At 44.7% G+C, this 17,789-nt stretch overlaps 1 protein-coding gene across 4 annotated transcripts in view; it reads left to right on the forward strand.

Moving 5' to 3' along the window:
* RBM20 (RNA binding motif protein 20) overlaps window positions 1-17,789 on the forward strand; it is a 109,013-nt gene that overhangs the window by 66,375 nt on the left and 24,849 nt on the right. For 2 of the 4 annotated variants that reach the window (XM_052799163.1, XM_052799162.1), the window contains exons 2-5: window positions 13,461-14,652; window positions 16,889-16,950; window positions 17,106-17,197; window positions 17,546-17,643. In XM_052799163.1, the coding sequence (XP_052655123.1) occupies window positions 13,461-14,652; window positions 16,889-16,950; window positions 17,106-17,197; window positions 17,546-17,643 (1,444 nt within the window). The remainder of the gene's footprint in view (window positions 1-13,460; window positions 14,653-16,888; window positions 16,951-17,105; window positions 17,198-17,545; window positions 17,644-17,789) is intronic. The other 2 variants (XM_052799165.1, XM_052799164.1) reach the window with 1 other exon arrangement.

Here is a 17,789-nt window from a genome sequence, read left to right on the forward strand (position 1 = left end):
CGAGGACATGCCACAGGGATGAGACTTGCCGGATTGCCTGGAACGCTGTTGTTTTGGGGCAAGTTCTTTCCCAGGGTGTAAAGCGAAACACGAGTATCTGATGACAGATGAAAATGCAGGTTAGGGAAAACTGTAGAGCTGAGAGAGTGAATCTTTTCCCTCTCCAGAGAGATCAGCGAGTGTGCAGCCTTGTGCGCTAGGTAGCGTTTTCTGGAATCAAATGGCCGGTGTTACTCGCCTCGCTTTCCTTCGTCGTTGGCCTGCTCCGACTGGGTGGAAAAAATGCAAGTCCATCTGCTGACAGAGTCCAGTTGGCCAGCCCTGCCCGTGCCGCCGGTTGGGCTGGCAGCTGCAGGCAGGGAGGAACCTGCAGCGTTCAGTCACAAGCCATATGCGGGCAGCGGTGAGGATTAGCTCTGCTCCTGGCCAGAAAGGTCCCAACGCGGTTCCCAGGCTGAACTCGCCATATGTGTTTCACGTGATTGTCCTGAGGGTGACATGAAATGGAGAGTTCAGATTCAAGTGAAAGTTGGTTTGTGTTTCTTCATCCCGTTTAATGTAATGCAGATGCAGAGGAGAGCGTGAGGGTGTCTGTGTCGGGGGGGAGATGCGACAGGCTGCAGAAAAGCCCTGTAGGTTTTACTAATTCCTTCTCCTTCCCCTGAATTTTCTGCTGTTTCCTGATGGGAGTTGCATGTGTGAAGGAACACCCTTGGACCACCTGTTAGGCGCCTTTCCCCCTTCAGTCACAGTCTTCACCATCTCTTAAAGATAGGGCTTTTTTATTTGGAGAAAAGCCAGAAACTTGAATGGTAGTTTTCTCCTTTGGAGAGGTGGGGAGAGCTCTCTGACGTGGCACGGGAGGGAAGAAGGAAGGCAAGAAAGAAATTAGAAAACATGGATGGAGACCCCTCCGGGCTCTACTTTGAGCGAGTGTGAAGTACTGCAGAATTTTAATATTTTTTTTTTTTTAAGGTAAGAGGTGCATATTCACAGGCTGATTTAGTTGGTGGTTTGCCTTACTGCAAAGTAATTTTGGAGACAGCATCTTCCATAGAAGGATCATGTCACATATAGAATGCCACTGCTACTGCGAAAGGTTTCCAGACCAATGCTGTTAATTGCAAAAAGAAAGTTTAACAAGCTCTTGCTGTGTCCCAGGAGGTTAGTAGAGTGGCCAGCTAAACAGCTGTAAGAAGACTGGTCTGATGGGCTGAAGGGGCTAATGTACCCCAGGCAAAAATAGGAATATTTGGCTTATTTTGTTCTTTGGATATGGGAGAACAGCTCACTTATTTCTTAATTGATGTATATACTGTGGTATGTTAGGGACAGGAAAATAGCATTTTTTACGTCTATGTTTAAATTTTTGAATAATGTGAAATATGGAAAAGATCAATAATTTTGCCACCCAGATGTAAAGCATAAAATATTTTGGTTTAGGAAGGTGCAAAATTTGTTCTTGAAAAGCTTTGGTTTAACAAGGATGGGTCAGCAACGAGAAGAGACCTGCTGAGGTAACTCGTCAAATGCTGCATTAAGGATGTGGAAGTTTTGCATTGCCTCTTACCCTTGCTTTAGAGTCCCAGCAGAGCCTGTGGCGCAGATCAGCACTCGTATGCATTTGGGGCAGTGGATTAGTGCTGGATGATGAATTTCCTTTCTGTTGACTGTTTCTGAGCAGGCAGATAGCTGACTTGAGCAATAATATTAGCCCAAATAACAACAGTGTCTTTCCTCAAAACCTCAACTGTCAGTAGGAGGCAGCCAGTCTGAAAACGGACAAATTGCTCAGTGGCTAAAACACAATGTATTGGAGTGCGCGTTTTAAGAAATTGTTAAAACTTTAGCTGGGTTAATGCTCGTTGCCTTCCAGAGCAAGGGCTAACTTTGTAAAAGTCAGTCCCTCTCATTCTTCATTAGCGTGCCGTGTTCTTTCCACAGTTTGCCTAATTAGACTGTGACCCTCTCCCCGGTAGGATCCTGTGGCGTTAACACTGTGCAGAAACAGGATTTTGGTCCTGATACGTGAAGAGACCGAGAACATATGGCATAAACATCAACCGATATTGCTTGCCATCCGCACTTGCTGCGTGTAATGCAACAAGACCGGCTCCTGGCAGCCACGTGATCCGCCTTCCAGTCCTCCATTTGGGGTGGGGTGGGGTGGTTTTTTTTCATTCCTAAAGTTGTGACTTTCTGGAAGGAAGCTTGTAAATAGTTGGGGCGCAGAGATCAGGTAGAATGTCAGCGGGATGTTACCGGGAGGCACGTGCGCAACGCTGACATCGGCTCCTGGCCGCGCTTCCTCCGCACCAGCTCGCTGCTCCCGGCAGCCCTACATGTTGCAAGAAGGTAAGATCACGTCGTGTCACCCACGTCCTCCCACCGCCGCGCCAAAACGGCCGTCTCCCCTGTCTCCAGCAAGGAGGGACGCTAATCTGCCAAGCGGACTATCTTAGCAATCTTTAAAACTTAATTCTGAAGTACGGCTCTTGCCGTAGCGAAGGGAGAAGGCAGGCATGTGCGGCTCTGGTGGTAACAGCTAACTGGGATTTCAAATTAACGATACGATCTGGTTTGTGCAGTAGCTTCTTATAGTGCTTAGCTTTTTGTAATACCAGGGCTTTTATACTTTAAAAGACATTCCACACCAAATTGTATCCTATTGATTTGCCATGGTTAACCACCCTGTAATAAGCCTCATAGTCTGTGTGAGTAGACACAAAGCAGAATTATATTAATGTTGTTTACAACCAGTGGGCAAAGAATTATTTGCAAAACGTGGAAGAAGTCAAAATACCAAAATATTTCAAAGATGGTTGAATTTGGAAATGCTGTCATTAGACTACGAATAGACTTCCTTGGAATAAAAAAAAGAATCAGAGCAACAATTTTTGTTTGTTTGTTTGTCTTTTTGTTTGTTTGTTTGTTTAATAACTGATACTTTGTACTTCAAGACAGCTTTTTATTTTCAGAAGTAAAGCCTGGGAAAGAAGTAAGATAATTTTAAAGAAAATAATTATATATTTTTTTAAAAAAACAATAGCGGTCACAACTTTCTTAAATGTCTTTTCACACAGAAAACTGAATCTGAGTTCCAGAGTGTTTTGCGATTAAAAGATACATCAGTAACACAAGGTGTAACATCTACTATGCAGGCCAGCGGAATGAATTAAAACCTAGTTTTCCTTAGTTGTATGAGCTACTTAGACATATAGACTACAGTTACTAAGCAGGGCATGTGCATTATAGTAAAAATGGACAAAACCAGCAAGGAAAAATTAAGAGGAAATAATGCACTGCTTGACCAAAAAGTAGTGGTCGGCCATCTGCTTTGACAGTTTTGTCAGCAGGACTGGGCAAATGCCCAGCTGAGTGTCGTGGACGGGTTAATATCTTCACACTTTTTCCTTCCTCACAGCTGCCACATGCAGTGCTCTGAAACCTGATATTTTTCATCAAAAACTGATTCTTATTTTCCGTCTTAGTATACTAATCAATTTTACCGTGCAGAGCTTGGAGCATATTAACTGTCAGATACTCCTAATTAATACTGAAGGCAGACAAAAAGGGAGAACAAAATAATTGACGTTATTTAATATAAAATGCCTCTCCCAATTTTGTTTCCTTTGTGGAAAACTCTTCTGGTCCCTGTTCAAGATTTAAGCACTGGCCTGTTTTACATTTTGTTTCACAAGGTTGATTGAATGGCAGTTTATTATTCAAGACAATAAATTAAACTTCTCAAAGCCAAAGAGTTCCAGCAGTTCTGGCACAGGCTGTTTTCTGCCAGAAGGAACACGCTCAGGTCTGATTCATACCAACTGTTGCCCTTTAACATAAGAAAAATAAATAAAACCTCCTCTATATCTTTCAAGATCCACATTAAAATTTCTTTAGCATAGAAATTGGGATGCATTAAAGAAAAAAGTGAGCAACAATCATTGCAAATGCATAATGAAAGCTTCTAGGCTAAAATACACTGCGTATTACTTCCATGTAACAGTATGAATATTATGACCTAGTATTACAGGCTGATTTCAAAGAGATCATGAAAAGAGAGCAATCTTCTTTGATGTTTTATGTTTAAATTAAATATAACCGAAAAGGGATACAGGAGCATTGCTCTTGCTACAGTGAAATCAGGAAAGGCTTTGCAGCATGCTTCAGTAACAGCTGAATTAGGTCTGGCCTTCATAAGATTCATGTATAATTTATGTGTACCAGTAATGCGTGTGGGTATGTAAACAATAGGAATTTATAACATTTATGTGCTTTTTAAAATATACATAAAAGGAAAACTGAAAAATAGGCCTAAGTATATAGTTATGTAATATATATCTTAGGAAATCCGCAGAGGTTCTGGTTTTCGAGTCAGAAATCTAATTAAAAAACAAGTGAAGCTTTGTTTTCTTTTTTTTTTTAATTTATTACTTTAAATTGCCTACTTTTAAATATTAGTGGTAAAGAGAAAGTAAATCATATTGGTCACTTTAGATAGGAGCTATTCCAGCGTTTCTTCTTGTGCACTCTTGTGCTATGGTGGTTAGTAACACATAGCATTTAAACAGCTTTTAGAGGAGGTGGTGATACTAGATTAATTGTGAAATGGTTTTGATGCTCCTGGGCGACTTTTAGTCTCAAGCTGTCACTTTTTCAGCTGACCTAGGGTACAAACAGAAGAGCTGGGGTTTGCGCGTAATTTCTGTAGCCTGTGCCATTACCATTATGAATGCTGACTAGTGTTCCCCTAGAGACTTATTTACTAATACCCTTTTTCATTAACCTTTTCAAATATATCGAGACTAATATTTAAAAATAAAACGATAAAAAAGGTGAGTTTAATATTTTTGGTTTTTTCCACAAATGCCAATCCTTTCTTTGAGCACAAATGAAGCTACTTAGAAATAAAAATCCTTCTTAGCACTTTACCCTTTCCACAGTTCTGTGTCATTTTCCTGTCTACAAACTGAGGATATTACCTTTGTAAAAGGGCTTTTATATTGTCTTATATTACTGTGAAATAGAAATGGTTTATTCAAATGAGGAATTATCTGCCTACCACATTACGTTTCCAACTTTCAAGACACAAATGAAAACGGCTGTGCCTCCAGGCAGTGCGAGATATTGATACAATCAAACTTATTATTTTTGTAGTGGTTAACAATACCATGCAGAAAACACATTAGCAGAAGGTGCGGTGAGATATTACTGTAATATCTTTTCTAGTAAGTACTATAAACCAAGGATTATTTTTCAGTTGGGCGTTTGTGTATGTGCTCGTGTAAAAAGCCTTTGAAGGGTTTCTGACTTTTTTTTTTTTTTTAAAAGGCTGCATTTTCTTTTTTCCCTTAAGTTATAATAAGCTTTCCAAATCATTTCTCCCCAGATTTCTTTTATTTTTGAGGGGAGGGAGGCTGGGAGCAGCACTGTGAGCACCGAGCCATGCGGCAGAGTAGCAGACAGGGTCCCCGAAGCAGGGGTGCATTGCTGGAGCCGTTCGCCCCTTTCCCGCCGGGGTTACCTGGCTCTGCCAATGCTAATCCCTGTCCCGGCCTCTTTGCTCACCCTATGGATTTGCATTACTGTCCATACCACCTTTTCTCCTGCTTTTCCCCTCCCAAAAGCCCTCCTGGGCCCCTCGGCCTCCAGACAAGCAGGTTGGCAGGGATAATCTGGCCTGGGGATTTTGCACCATAAAGGGTATTTGAAGCCTAGATGATAAGCGCTGTTGCAGGAAGGGTGCTGGGGAGGCAGGCGCGGGCAGCGTGGCGCTGCCAGACTGTCGCAGCATGCCCCGAAAGCTCCATAAAACTGACGCGATTTCTTTGCTAATTTAGGTCTTTGCAACACGTTACGGAGGGCACTGATCTGGCACTATAGCTATTTGTGACGGTTTTTAGCATACATTTAAAATAGAGGTTTTTCAGTACATTTCTTTAACTTCAGTAAATAATTACATTTCCTTGGGAGGCAGTTGCAGATAGATGGTTGCAGTATAGCTAAAGGAATTTGTATGGCTGCCTATTGAAATTTACAATGTATGTGTGCACACTAATTCACAGAGAATGTGAATCACACACTGTGGCACATCATCAAAACCAAACAACATCTAAATGTAACGAAACAAAATGGTAACTTTCCCAACTTCTGAAAATCGTTACCTATAACCTTTGGTTTAGGTGGTACATTTGGTAGACTATGATGTCCCTTACTTGAAAGGAGTTGAATTTTGTCTAATTAAATATTTATGGAGAGATGTGTTGCATGAGGGAAAGCAGAAATAAGCCCAGTATACAATCTGGCGTTCCATGCAATATAAGAAACATATTTCCAGGGTGAAATGTATACTGAAAAACAGAGGGAGGAATCGTGATGGGCAGTGCAGACTTCATTAGTACCTGGTTTTGTTGTTCTCTCGCTGTAAGTGCGGACTGTTGTCCATGGCACTGGATTCAGCATTTGAAAGCAGCTAAATCAAATAGAAGCAAAGGTTGCTGTAAAGAAATCAGAACATATAGTTGATTTTAAACAACAATCCAAAACAACTCTTCCAGAACCATAGAGCAAGAGTTGTTAATAAGAAATGAGTCTCACCAGAGATAATCCACCCTTTTATTCTTGAAACTGCAAATAGGACAGTTGCTTTGTTTTAGCAGAAGTGACTGTCAGGGACGAAAGAGCATGATCTCTTCAGCACGTAAAGCAGAGCTGCAAGGTGGATAAGATGTCCTTGAATTACTGGTGTTTGGACAGAAAATGGGAAGGTGCATAATGCTTCCCTTCTGGGGAACAGTCTTTAGTCTATTTGACACTTTCATTGGTGACTTGGGTGAACACAGTATCCGTTAAATCTGCAGCTAGTGCCAAGAGGAGAGGATTTACAAGTGATCTGGAGGCAGCACAGGAATCCAGAGTAATCCTGACAAACTGGATCTGACATAACCTGAATGCAGTATTGATGAGGACAATATGAAATGGTGATATGGTAGATCCATTGGACAGTCCAAAGGAGAATGGACTCAGCTAGCCTTTGCTGTGTGGGCAGTCAGACCAGCTGAGCTCCAGAGATCCCTCCCAACCAAGGTCTCTGGGCAATAGCTTTTCAGGAAAGGGGCTGGGTGTAACAGGGGACCGTGGGGCTGTGCTGTTATGAAGAAAAGCAATCATACTGGGCATTAAGAACAAATGCAACACACAAGATGTGCAGAGAAGGGAGCTGGGATGGTTGTGGAGAGGATTTGATAGCAGCTGCAGGAAGGTAAGAGAAGCCCTTCTCGGTGTGCACGGGAAGACCGGTTTATGCTGTAAGCAGAGAGCCACCATAGGCTTTAAGAGGAGCTTTGTAAGACTAAGGGGAGTTGAGCAATTAATTGTCCCTGGAGGTCGTGAAATCTCCACCAAAGAAGGTTCCTAAGAGCAGATTAAATAAATACGTCAAGAGTGGTTGAGTTCAGCTTGATCCCACCTCAGGAGCTGGTCTAACTATCCTCCTAAGATCACTTCCAATTTTATTTCTGTGATCGCAACCGGTCCAAGATATAGCCACTGTGTTTGCCCTTTATCTTATCCCTTTCCCAGTGGAAATTGCCTGACTTCTCTGCATATAAACAAAGGCAGAGAACATTTTGGCTGAAAGTTTCAAATGAGCAAAAAGGACTCTCGGTAGGAGGCAGGCACTTAACTCCTGTCAGCTTTGTAAACCTTGAGTTTAGCAGCTCTGTGATAACATTTTACATTTCATCTTCCAGCTAACTGTTAGGTTGGATGATTGTCCAGATAATAGAGTTTACCATTGCCAAACATATGCACAATTCATTGGCAAAGCACATGTATACATTGGCTGACGTTTTATTTTACTCCCTCAATAGTATAATGGCAGGCTTTAGAAATCGTTATTTGGGATAAGAAGGGTTTTACTTGCAGCTTATAAATGTATTAAAGTAGCTTAAGGTTTTTAGTGCTCCCCATCATTAGCTGAACTTACTGTGAAACATGATCTCTTTTTTTTATCATTTCTAACCAGAACTCAGCAAAAAAAAAGTTCAGCGGCAGATGATTCCAGAGCTTAAATTATAAAGGTGGAGGGTTTTTTTCTTTTCAGCAGACTTTCCAAGCTTTTCTGACTGAGGAGGTCATTTTACTAAAACCCAAAGAAAATAGTTCTTGTGGAGCTGAAAAGAAAATAAACAGTCATTTAGTATCGGCCAGATGCAGTCTAGAGTACAGGAAAAAGTTCCTGTGTCCATTTTTTAACCAATGCTCTAGTCTTTATTGACATAAGTGCTGAGTTTATTCAACAAGCAAAAATGAACGTAAACCCTGTATTCTTGATGGGATCAGCAAAACAGCATAACATAAAATATCATTATAATAATTAATTATTATAATAATTTATGTTGTTGAGATTGCTGGACTTTGTCTTTACTTCTACCAGTGTTTGAAATATACCTTTGCAGTTCCCTTGAGTTCAAGAGGCTGAATTCTGTCCTCACATACAAACATATAATGTCACTGAAGTACTGTCAAGTGGTGCGTTGTTATTTGAAGACTAAGTTTATACCTAGTATCTTGTCAACTTCATCTATATAACAATTAATTTGTTTATTTTTAAGTTTATTTTTATTTGCTCTTTTAGTACAGCGGCAATTGTTAGACAATGCAGCCCCATGTGTTTTGAATAAATGATACATTACAGAGAAGGGATGTTCACACTTCTGCATAACAGAATATAATTGATTTTGTGCTTGGATAATTAGGAAATGGTTCTCTGATGTATTCAAGAGTACTGAATTAAAAATGTAAAGTTTGCTAACTGTTAGAAAAATGGATTCAGAAACAGCATTAACGGATGACAAACAGCATGCTGTTGCAAATATGGTCTCAAATCTAATATTGGGCTAATGCAGAGTAGTCATACGTCCAGGATACTTGGGTATCTTAATATCCTTGGCCATTTTAATTCTGAAATCAACACAGTAATACAGACAGCTTGGGAAAAAGTGCACATTTTGGAACAAAAAATATTAAGAATTTATCTTTCAAAGAAAGATTTTGACAGGTAGATGTAATTATATGTGAAGGCAAATGTGTTATGGGGAGGGAATGCAAAAATCTTAGAAGATGTGCAAGATTCATGGAGAATGCAAGAAAACAAATTCTGCACTGCTATGAATTAGTCTTTTTTTTTTTTTAAAGTATTCAGATTCACACCCTATGCAACATTTCAAATATTTGTGACTAGAAATACTTCCTAAATAAATAGTTGCAGCTAATATCATAACTTTATTAGTTCAGATTCTTTTGTTTATTTCTTAGTTTTGGAAGGTTCTGGGCAGCACTTTAAAATCCTTAATTTTGTCATTTAAAAAATCAAGCTCCAGGTTGTTGGTCTGTTCTAATAGACATGTTTTGTGTTCAGCCTTTTCATCACTCTTGTAGACAGGATTACTCAAATAATCCAGCCATCTAGATACTTTACCTCCGACACTGTGTGTTACTTGCTGTTCTTGGATGCTAAAAGCATAATAAGGATTACAGGGGTAGCAGATGGGCTGAACTGATTTATGGCAATATAGCCTTGCTAGTGTTTGCAATCTCATTGTGAGTATTGCAATAGTTGATGCCTATCTTCAACTCCTGTCTTTCAGAGCTGTGCAAAAACTTGCCTGGTTTATGGCTTGCTTTGTGGAAATTGTATGGCAGCGCTCCTGCCTGTCCTTATTTTGGTAAAGACAGACCATTTCTGGCTTTTCTAGCTGTGCAAAGAGACCGCTGGTGTAGCGCAGCTATACAGCTAATGTTAAATAAATAAACGAAGAGGACAACTTGTGTTTACTTTTTACATCGCTGACCTTATAATCGGGAACGTTTTGCACAGGATAGAGCTAACTTTGGCTGACGCAGGCTAATTCCCGGGGCGCTCAATGGAGAATGAGAGCTTCATTCAGCTGCTTCGAATCATCTTGCAGCAGAGACCCCCCACAAGCAGGTGGGGGCTGCGTTTTGGTAACCTGAGGACAAGCTGGAGTGGGAGATGTGTGTGTATGAGTGGTGAACAGCCCCCACAAAATGCCTTAGCTGAGTGCTATCTTCACTTTGTGTTTGCAGTTTCCAGTAGTTTAGTAAATCTGTAGCAGGATTATTTACAAAATGATGTTATCAAATACATAAATATTATGATTGTAGAACAGAAAGAGGGAAAGAAATTTTCAAAGCTGTGCACCTTGGTCCTGTGTGTCTCTTATGTCCTGTATTTCATAACAGAATAGAAATCCTCAAATTTGGGTGTCGCTCTAAAAGATGCTTTATACACAGCTCTTCTCCCAACCTTCCATCTGCATATCTGCTTTTCCCACTGACACATGAACATGCCCTTCCTTCTTTGCCTTGATTAGATGATAAAATATTCTATTTCTGCTGTGGGAGGATAAAGCGTGCAACCTGAAACACCCTGAAATCTGGAAATTCATAACAGACAGCTGGATTTTGAAGCTGTGGCCATTCCCAAACCTATTGGTGCATGGGAGCGACCCTCCTCACTAATTCTGTCCCTCTGCGAGTGGCTCAGAGGCTGCAGCTTCTCCTTACGGCATTCGTTTTTCTGCAGGTAAGGCTCCCTGCAGCCCCCCAGCCCTCCCCGCTGCTGGCTTGCAATCCTGGGCTGAAGCTGGCAGGAGTAGGGAGCAGGGTGCTGCCTCTCTCCGCAGCAGGGCCCGAAAGCTGCTGGCCTGAGCTGGCCGGAGGCAGCCCACCATGCAGCTGGGCAGGGCACTCCTGCCCTTGCCTTCCCCATGCCCAGCTGCAGAGCCCAGAAACGACTGCAGAGCTGGGCAGCAGCAAGCGCCCCGGGCATGGCTGGCCAGGGCTGTGCTGGCAGGGCACTACTTATGTGCTGGGGGGTTTCTTAGAGACAGTGCTCCAAAGTTGGTCAAAATATGAGGAGGCTGAAGGAGCTTCAGGGCTTGCGGCAGTGTCGAGATGGTTTCACTGGAGAGAGGGAGCCCATGCCCACATCCAGCAGGTAGCCGCCAGAGTTGGGAAGCGGCTGCAGCTGTTGGGATATGCAGGCTGCTGTGTAGGCTTGCAGCACTGTGGAATTAGATTGCTGGGAACAGGAGTCATCTGTGGCTCCTGAGCCTGAAAACATCATATGCTGGCTGCTGGCTTATCTTTTTCTTTTAAGACCACCAGGCAGTTCTTATTTGCATGCTCTATAAAGCTTTTAAAAAGAGTTTTACAGCTTACTTAGCATACAAAAGGTATAACTAGCTATAAAATGAAACAATTGTCAGGACTCTGGCAACTCCCACGCAGCACATCATAAGCCAGGATGCTCCAGATGCTGGTGGCACAATAACAGCCCGGGCACAGGGTCATGCCACATCCCTCGGTGGTAACAACAGCGTGCGTGCCAGTGTGGGATCCTCTGCTCGCGAGGGGCTCCTCAGTAGCTTTTATGGGTCCTCAGGATCTCACGGGCTGGGGTTTCTGGGAGCCTTCATGTTGTTTTGACTGTTCTTGCGCCCTGACTCGCATCTGTAATCAAATGTAAGCAAACTGCGCTGTAAGTGCAAGTCAGAGAGTAAGTGATGGAAACCACACGGGAAAACAAAAGGCACCTCAGCTCTGAAGCACACTGGTGTCAGCTTGTGCTGGCAGGGAGTCTTGTCATTACATAATGATGCACTTATCCAAACGGCATTTTGTATTTTGGGAGACAGATGTGCCTTGCAGTTGCTGGTGGAAGTTAAACCTTAAATATGAAACCCATTCATTTTCTCTTAGTCATACTTTGGATTTAAGCAGATGTTTTCCTAATTTGTGGTTTTCAAATGTAGCATGCTGACAAGACATTTATCATTAACTACAACTTCATCCATGCAGTTTAGCAAATTGGCCAATTATTAACAGTGAGGGTTGCGTGGCGGTTGATGCATAGCTCCTGCTGCTTTGAAAGGCCTAAATTGAAACTCGATACATTTTTACAATATAAATTAATTGAGCTTTGGACCACATCCCTGTTATTCCAGTGCTCTCTGCTCTCATTTTCAGAATGAACAGCCATTTGTAATGCGCTGAGTAACTGTGCCGTCCGTGAGCAGAGGCTCCTGGTGGTGCAAAAAGTGATGGCGAACATTTTTCTGGTAGGGGCATGAAAATGGCTGATGGTATCCCAGCACAGGCAGTACGACATACGGAGGGAGCACGGCCACAGGACAGTGTGTGTGCATGTGGAGCAGGCTGGCTCTGCTACAGATGATGCAGAAGGCATCTTGGAAGGGTGCAGGGGGGGCAGTAAAAGCAGGGTGGTGCAGCCGCCTTGGAAGCTAGTGCTGCCTAATATTTTCCATTATAGCATTTCTCTTGCACTTAACTTTGCTAGACTCTACCCATTTTTACTTACTTTTTCCTGGTTTATGTTCGCCGAGTTTGATGGGGCAGAGGGAGGAAGGGTTGTCAGTGGTACTGTGAACTGGTGAGATGTCCCAAAGGTGCTTCCCAAAGCCAGGAACCACCATATGCCTGAAAATACCATCTCCTATTTTCCCAGCTCTGTAATTCAAGCAGACAATTTAGTCATCATTTATTCATCCCATGTACGAGACCTGAAGGAGTCACTCAATGCACCTCTAATTTCTAGAAAGTATAAGGACCTTGATTTTTACCAGCTGGCACTGCGGAAATTTTGTGCTACATTCCAGCTGAACTGGGAAAACTCTTCAGGACAGTTTGTTCGTAGTTGCTCCAGCTTCTGGCAAATATTCGCTTTTTTTTCCTCCTCTATATTTGCATCTGCACAACAGGGAAACTACATACTTTGTTACAGAACAGGCTGCAGTGCAGATTAATTAAATGAGAACTGTAAACAGTTAAAATAAATACGTGTGGGGTATTTCATCTTGCTTTATGCAGCCAGATGTGCTAGGTGTGAAGTACCTACAGGGCTGGCTTTACGGTCCCATTTGATGTCCTTTTCTTCATATCCCCCTGCTCTGTGGGAAAAGGGAGTAATGTCAGCGTCACAAAATCAGTCAGGAGTTGCGATGTCTCAGCAGGGAGGTAGGAGGTTGCATAAAACGCAGAAAAGAGAGAAAAAAACGTAGATTTGGGGCTCATGTTGCCACTGTTCCTGGTCTGCATTAGAAATGTGAGTCCTAGGGGTACTTAAAATGAGCTGAAGGCCTGATCCACAGGGATGCAATGGGGGTTTTAAAGAGACATCTTTGGCACAGTTGTCTGCCTAGTAACTTTTTGATTGAAAGGGATGCGGCAGCAGATGTTGAAGGGAAGACGACAGGTTACGGCTACGTTGTCGGTCACCACCTTGCTTTCCCTGGGTTTAGATAAGCTAAATCTCCAGAAGCAGCTGCGTATTCCATGCCAGCCCTTAGCCGGAGGTGAGCGCGGGTAGACGTCGGGCGAATTCGGCTAACCCAGATCCTGATCCTTTGCAGCGCTGCCAAGCTCCTGGAGAAGAATCCGTTCTCCATCGGCGCCGCGAGCCCCCTGCTCCCCTCGCCGGCGAGCCTGCAGCTGGCGCAGCTCCAGGCGCAGCTCACGCTCCACAGGCTGAAGTTGGCTCAGACCGCCGTCACCAACAACCCGGCCGCCGCCACCGTCCTCAACCAGGTGCTCTCCAAAGTGGCCATGTCCCAGCCGCTCTTCAACCAGCTGAGGCACCCCACCGTGATGAACGCCCCGCAGGGCCACGCCGCAGGGCCGCCGCAGGGGCCCGGCATCGCCGGCGCGAGGTTCCCCTCCGGCGGCATTGCCTTTCCCGCCCAGAGCCCGGCCTTAGCCGCGCCGGGGAGCGGCCTGGGGCCCGTGCAGGCCCAGACCCCCAACGCCATCGTCATGAACCCTTTCGGAGGCGTCATGGCTCCGACCTCCGGCCAACAGCCCGTGGTGGTGGGTCTCAGCAAGGCGGGCGCCTCCACCTCCGCCGCTGCGGCTGCTGCGGGGGGCTTTTACGAATACAGCAAGCAAAACGCCGCCGCTGCCGCCCCTCAGGCCTATGCCTCGGAGGGGGACCAGCCCAGCCAGCACGGCTTCCTCGCCGGCGGGGCCCACGCAGCCTCCTCGGCGGCGGGGCCGTGCTACGAGGGTCGCTTTGGGGCTCCCAGCCAGCTGCAGCACGAGGCGGCGGCAGCCTTTCCCAAGGAGGCCTACGGGGCCACGGCGGCACAGCACGGGGCGGCACGGGCCTTCCCCAGCGACCCGCACGCGGGCTCCCATCCGAAAGGAGATCCCGGCCCCGTCTTGCATGGCAGCGGTACAAGCAACCAGTGGGAAAGCATCCCTAATTTCCCCGGCCAAAACAAGCCTGACCTCGTGCCCGGCGACAGCCTGTGGCCGTCGGCGAGTCAGCAGCAGTATGAAATAAGAAACGAGCTCTACGACCCCGAAGAGCCGACACCTGACACAAAGTTCAGCGCGGCCGCCCCCCCCGCCTTCGGCCGCCTCAACCACAGCAAGCAGAGCTTCGGCAGCCCTCGCATGAGGCAGAAGGAGGAGCGGAGCGGCGGCGCGCCTGACCTGCCCGCCCGCTCCCTGCCGCCGCACCAGCTGGGCGACCTCCGCGGCGCGGCCCCCCTCCACTTCCCCCACGTCTGCGCCCTGTGCGACAAGAAGGTCTTCGATCTGAAGGTGAGTGGTTTGAAGGTGCCGCTGGGGCACGGTTCGGACCCTTGAAGAGGCTGCCCGGCCATTGATCCGGCCACCGGCTCCTGCCACCCCATCGCCGCAGAGGTGTCCCGAGAGAACAAAGGGCCACAGTTTCGCTTAGGGTGTCGTACATCTGTTTCACGGCGATTACTGGGGTTTCGAGGTCTGGTTTTGTTCCGCATCTCGCTGTGAAAGGCGGTGAGATTACAGCGCTGGCGTGAGAAACGCGAGGTCTGGGCTGCGGTTGCAGCTCGTCTCGTGGCCCCGAAGCGAGGGGAGGAGGAGCTTACAGCCGATCCCCCGCTTCCCAAGCCAGTCTTGTAACCGCACGTCCGCAGTTTCATCTGCCTCTCCTTTTCTCTTTGCGTTTCTGATCCCAGAGGCTTCCTCCTGACAGCCTCGTGGAAGCAGCTTGCTTAAACGAAACAGTGCATTTTGATAAAATTATTTTAACAGTTCCTCTGTTGGGATCTCTTACTCCTTCTAGTATCTCTAAGGAAAATTTAGGACTCAGGGTCCCCAGCAACGTTGGCCTGGAAGAAAGAAGCCGCTCAGCACGTGTGGTGTCAACCACAGTCCCACTTCTCTATTCATACTGCCGAGGGAGCTCCAAATTCAACCTCACCCTCAAGAAGCAGCTTCCCAGTTGCCCAGAGAGCCTCCGTGCTGGGTCATGTTATGTAGGTCAGGTCTGGAAAAGGCCCCTTACGTGGCCCTGTGAGCCCCACGGCCACTCGTGGGCTCTGGCTGGGGTTGTTCTGGCCTCCTGGTGAGCCTTGCTCAACAAGTCCTCACGACCTTTTCCATCGCATCGCAGGACTGGCACCTCACTGCCAAGGCATGTGTTTTCACGCTGACGGTGGCCTGACAAAAACATTGTGACAACATTTATACGGGAAGGAAGATGGCCAGCAAATTAAATAGTACCTGATACTTACACACCCCGGGGCTTTGGGGTATTTGGATATATTTGCTCTTTCATGTTTCCCTTTTACTCTTTGAGGAGCTGCTTGCAAAATGGTTTGCTGTGGTTACTGCAGCTGCAGGGCTGGTCTGAAATAGCCCCTGCCTAGGGCATGCTGGGCATTTCTTTTTTCATTAAACATTTAAAAAGGGCAGGGGAAATGTCATTACAGTGAGTTTCAGTTGATCTGTTTGTTGGTGTTTAACACACCGCCTCATTTGGATCGTAGAAGTGTAAATAGCTAAATGTACTTCAACAAATTTTACCCACCTATTGAAATGAATAAGCGCTGTCCTGGCTGCTCTGTGTGCTGAGCACCTGTTGTGGTTTAACCCCAGCCAGCAACTAAGCACTGCGCAGCCGCTCGCTCGCTTCCCCCCCACCCAGTGAGATGGGGGAGAGAATCGGGGAGGGGGAGGGGAAAGTAAAACTCTTGGGTTGAGATAAGAACAGTTTAATAGAACAGAAAGGAAGAACATAATAATGATAATAATAACAATAATAGAATGACAATAATAATAATGAAAAAATTGGGATATACAAAACAAGTGATGTACAATGCAATTGCTCACCACTCGCCAACTGATGCCCAGTTAGTTCCTGAACAGTGATCCCCCCCAGGCCAACTCCCCCCAGTTTATATACTGGGCATGACGTCACATGGTCTGGAATACCCCTTTGGCCAGTTTGGGTCAGCTGTCCTGGCTGTGTCCCCTCCCAACTTCTTGTGTCCCTCCAGCCTTCTTGCTGGCTGGGCATGAGAAGCTGAAAAATGCTTGACTTTGTATAAACACTTCTTAGCAACAACTGAAAACATCAGTGTGTTATCAACATTCTTCTCATACTAAATCCCAAACATAACACTATACCAGCTACTAGAAAGAAAATTAACTCTATCCCAGCCGAAACCAGGACAGCACCTTCTTTATGGACATTGCAGGAGTTGAGGGTGCTCAGCACCTTGAAGGATGAGCTCCTGAGCTAGAGTGAAGTAACTGAATTAATAGAAATATACTGGATTTAAAAACTAATACAGAGAAGCTCTCCTTTTGTAAAGCAACTGATAATTTAACCTACAAATAACGAATCAGTAATTGCACAGGGTGAAGGTGCGCTTAGCTCCAGCATCACACAGTTTGATCTTCAGCATCTCAGTATTGTTTTTAGAATAAGGTAAACTGAATGGAGAAGCAATCTCTTTTAAATTTGTCTCAGGATTTTTCCTATGCTCATCATCTCTTTGTTTCAACGTAGGACTGGGATCAGCACATTAAGGGAAGTCTTCACATCCAAAAATGTATGGCTTTTTCAGATAAGTAAGTATTATTTTAGAGACACTCTTCCAACTGAATTTCTAACAGACCATCCCTTACTTCAGTGGCTTTACACCGGGAATTTACTGTCTAATAATTATGCTTTAATATTTCTGGCACATATGCACACTGCTAAAGTTCTTTTCTTTCTTTTCCAGCACTGGTATCCGGTGTGTGTTAAGCTCAGCAGATGGAGCATTGCATTTATCACCAAATAATGCAGCAGTTTTCAATCCATCTAGTATCGAAGGTGAATGGTTATATGTGCAATAGTTAAAAACATTTTTTTTTAATTGAAAGGGAAGTCAGTCTCTGGGGAAAAGTGGACATTTTAAATGAAATCTGATACAAGTTTCCAAGGAAAGCTTTTTAGAGGTTGTGCACAGAAAGGCTAAAAGCCAATTCTGTGCTTTTCTAAGTATGAATTTATTTTTCTTTCAAACAATGGCTTGTTTTCACAGTACAACAAAACAGTGTGTATTTTGGTGTAGAGACTATGAAATTAATTACTATGTAAATGGGGCATTGCTTACTGAGCACACTAATGCAATTAATGTAAGTCAAGATTTTCATGAAATGTGTGTAATCCATTATTTAGATTATCCACCAAATGTCGGCGCATCTTTTATCACTACGTCAGCAAGATCCTTTGGCCAGCCAGGTCCTACATTTTCTTCTCTTCCATCAGGGGTAAGAGTGAGTACCTACGCAAATTGATCTCCATGTTGAGATTCTTGTAGGAGCCACTTCTACTTACTGGAATTAAAACCGTGAAGGCTTCCTTTTAGACAATAATCTGAATATTCAGTCTGTTATTTCAACTTCCCTGCAGCTCTTTTATG

Source organism: Harpia harpyja, chromosome 10 (genome assembly GCF_026419915.1).
Source record: "Harpia harpyja isolate bHarHar1 chromosome 10, bHarHar1 primary haplotype, whole genome shotgun sequence".
NCBI classification, from domain to species: Eukaryota; Metazoa; Chordata; class Aves; order Accipitriformes; family Accipitridae; genus Harpia; species Harpia harpyja.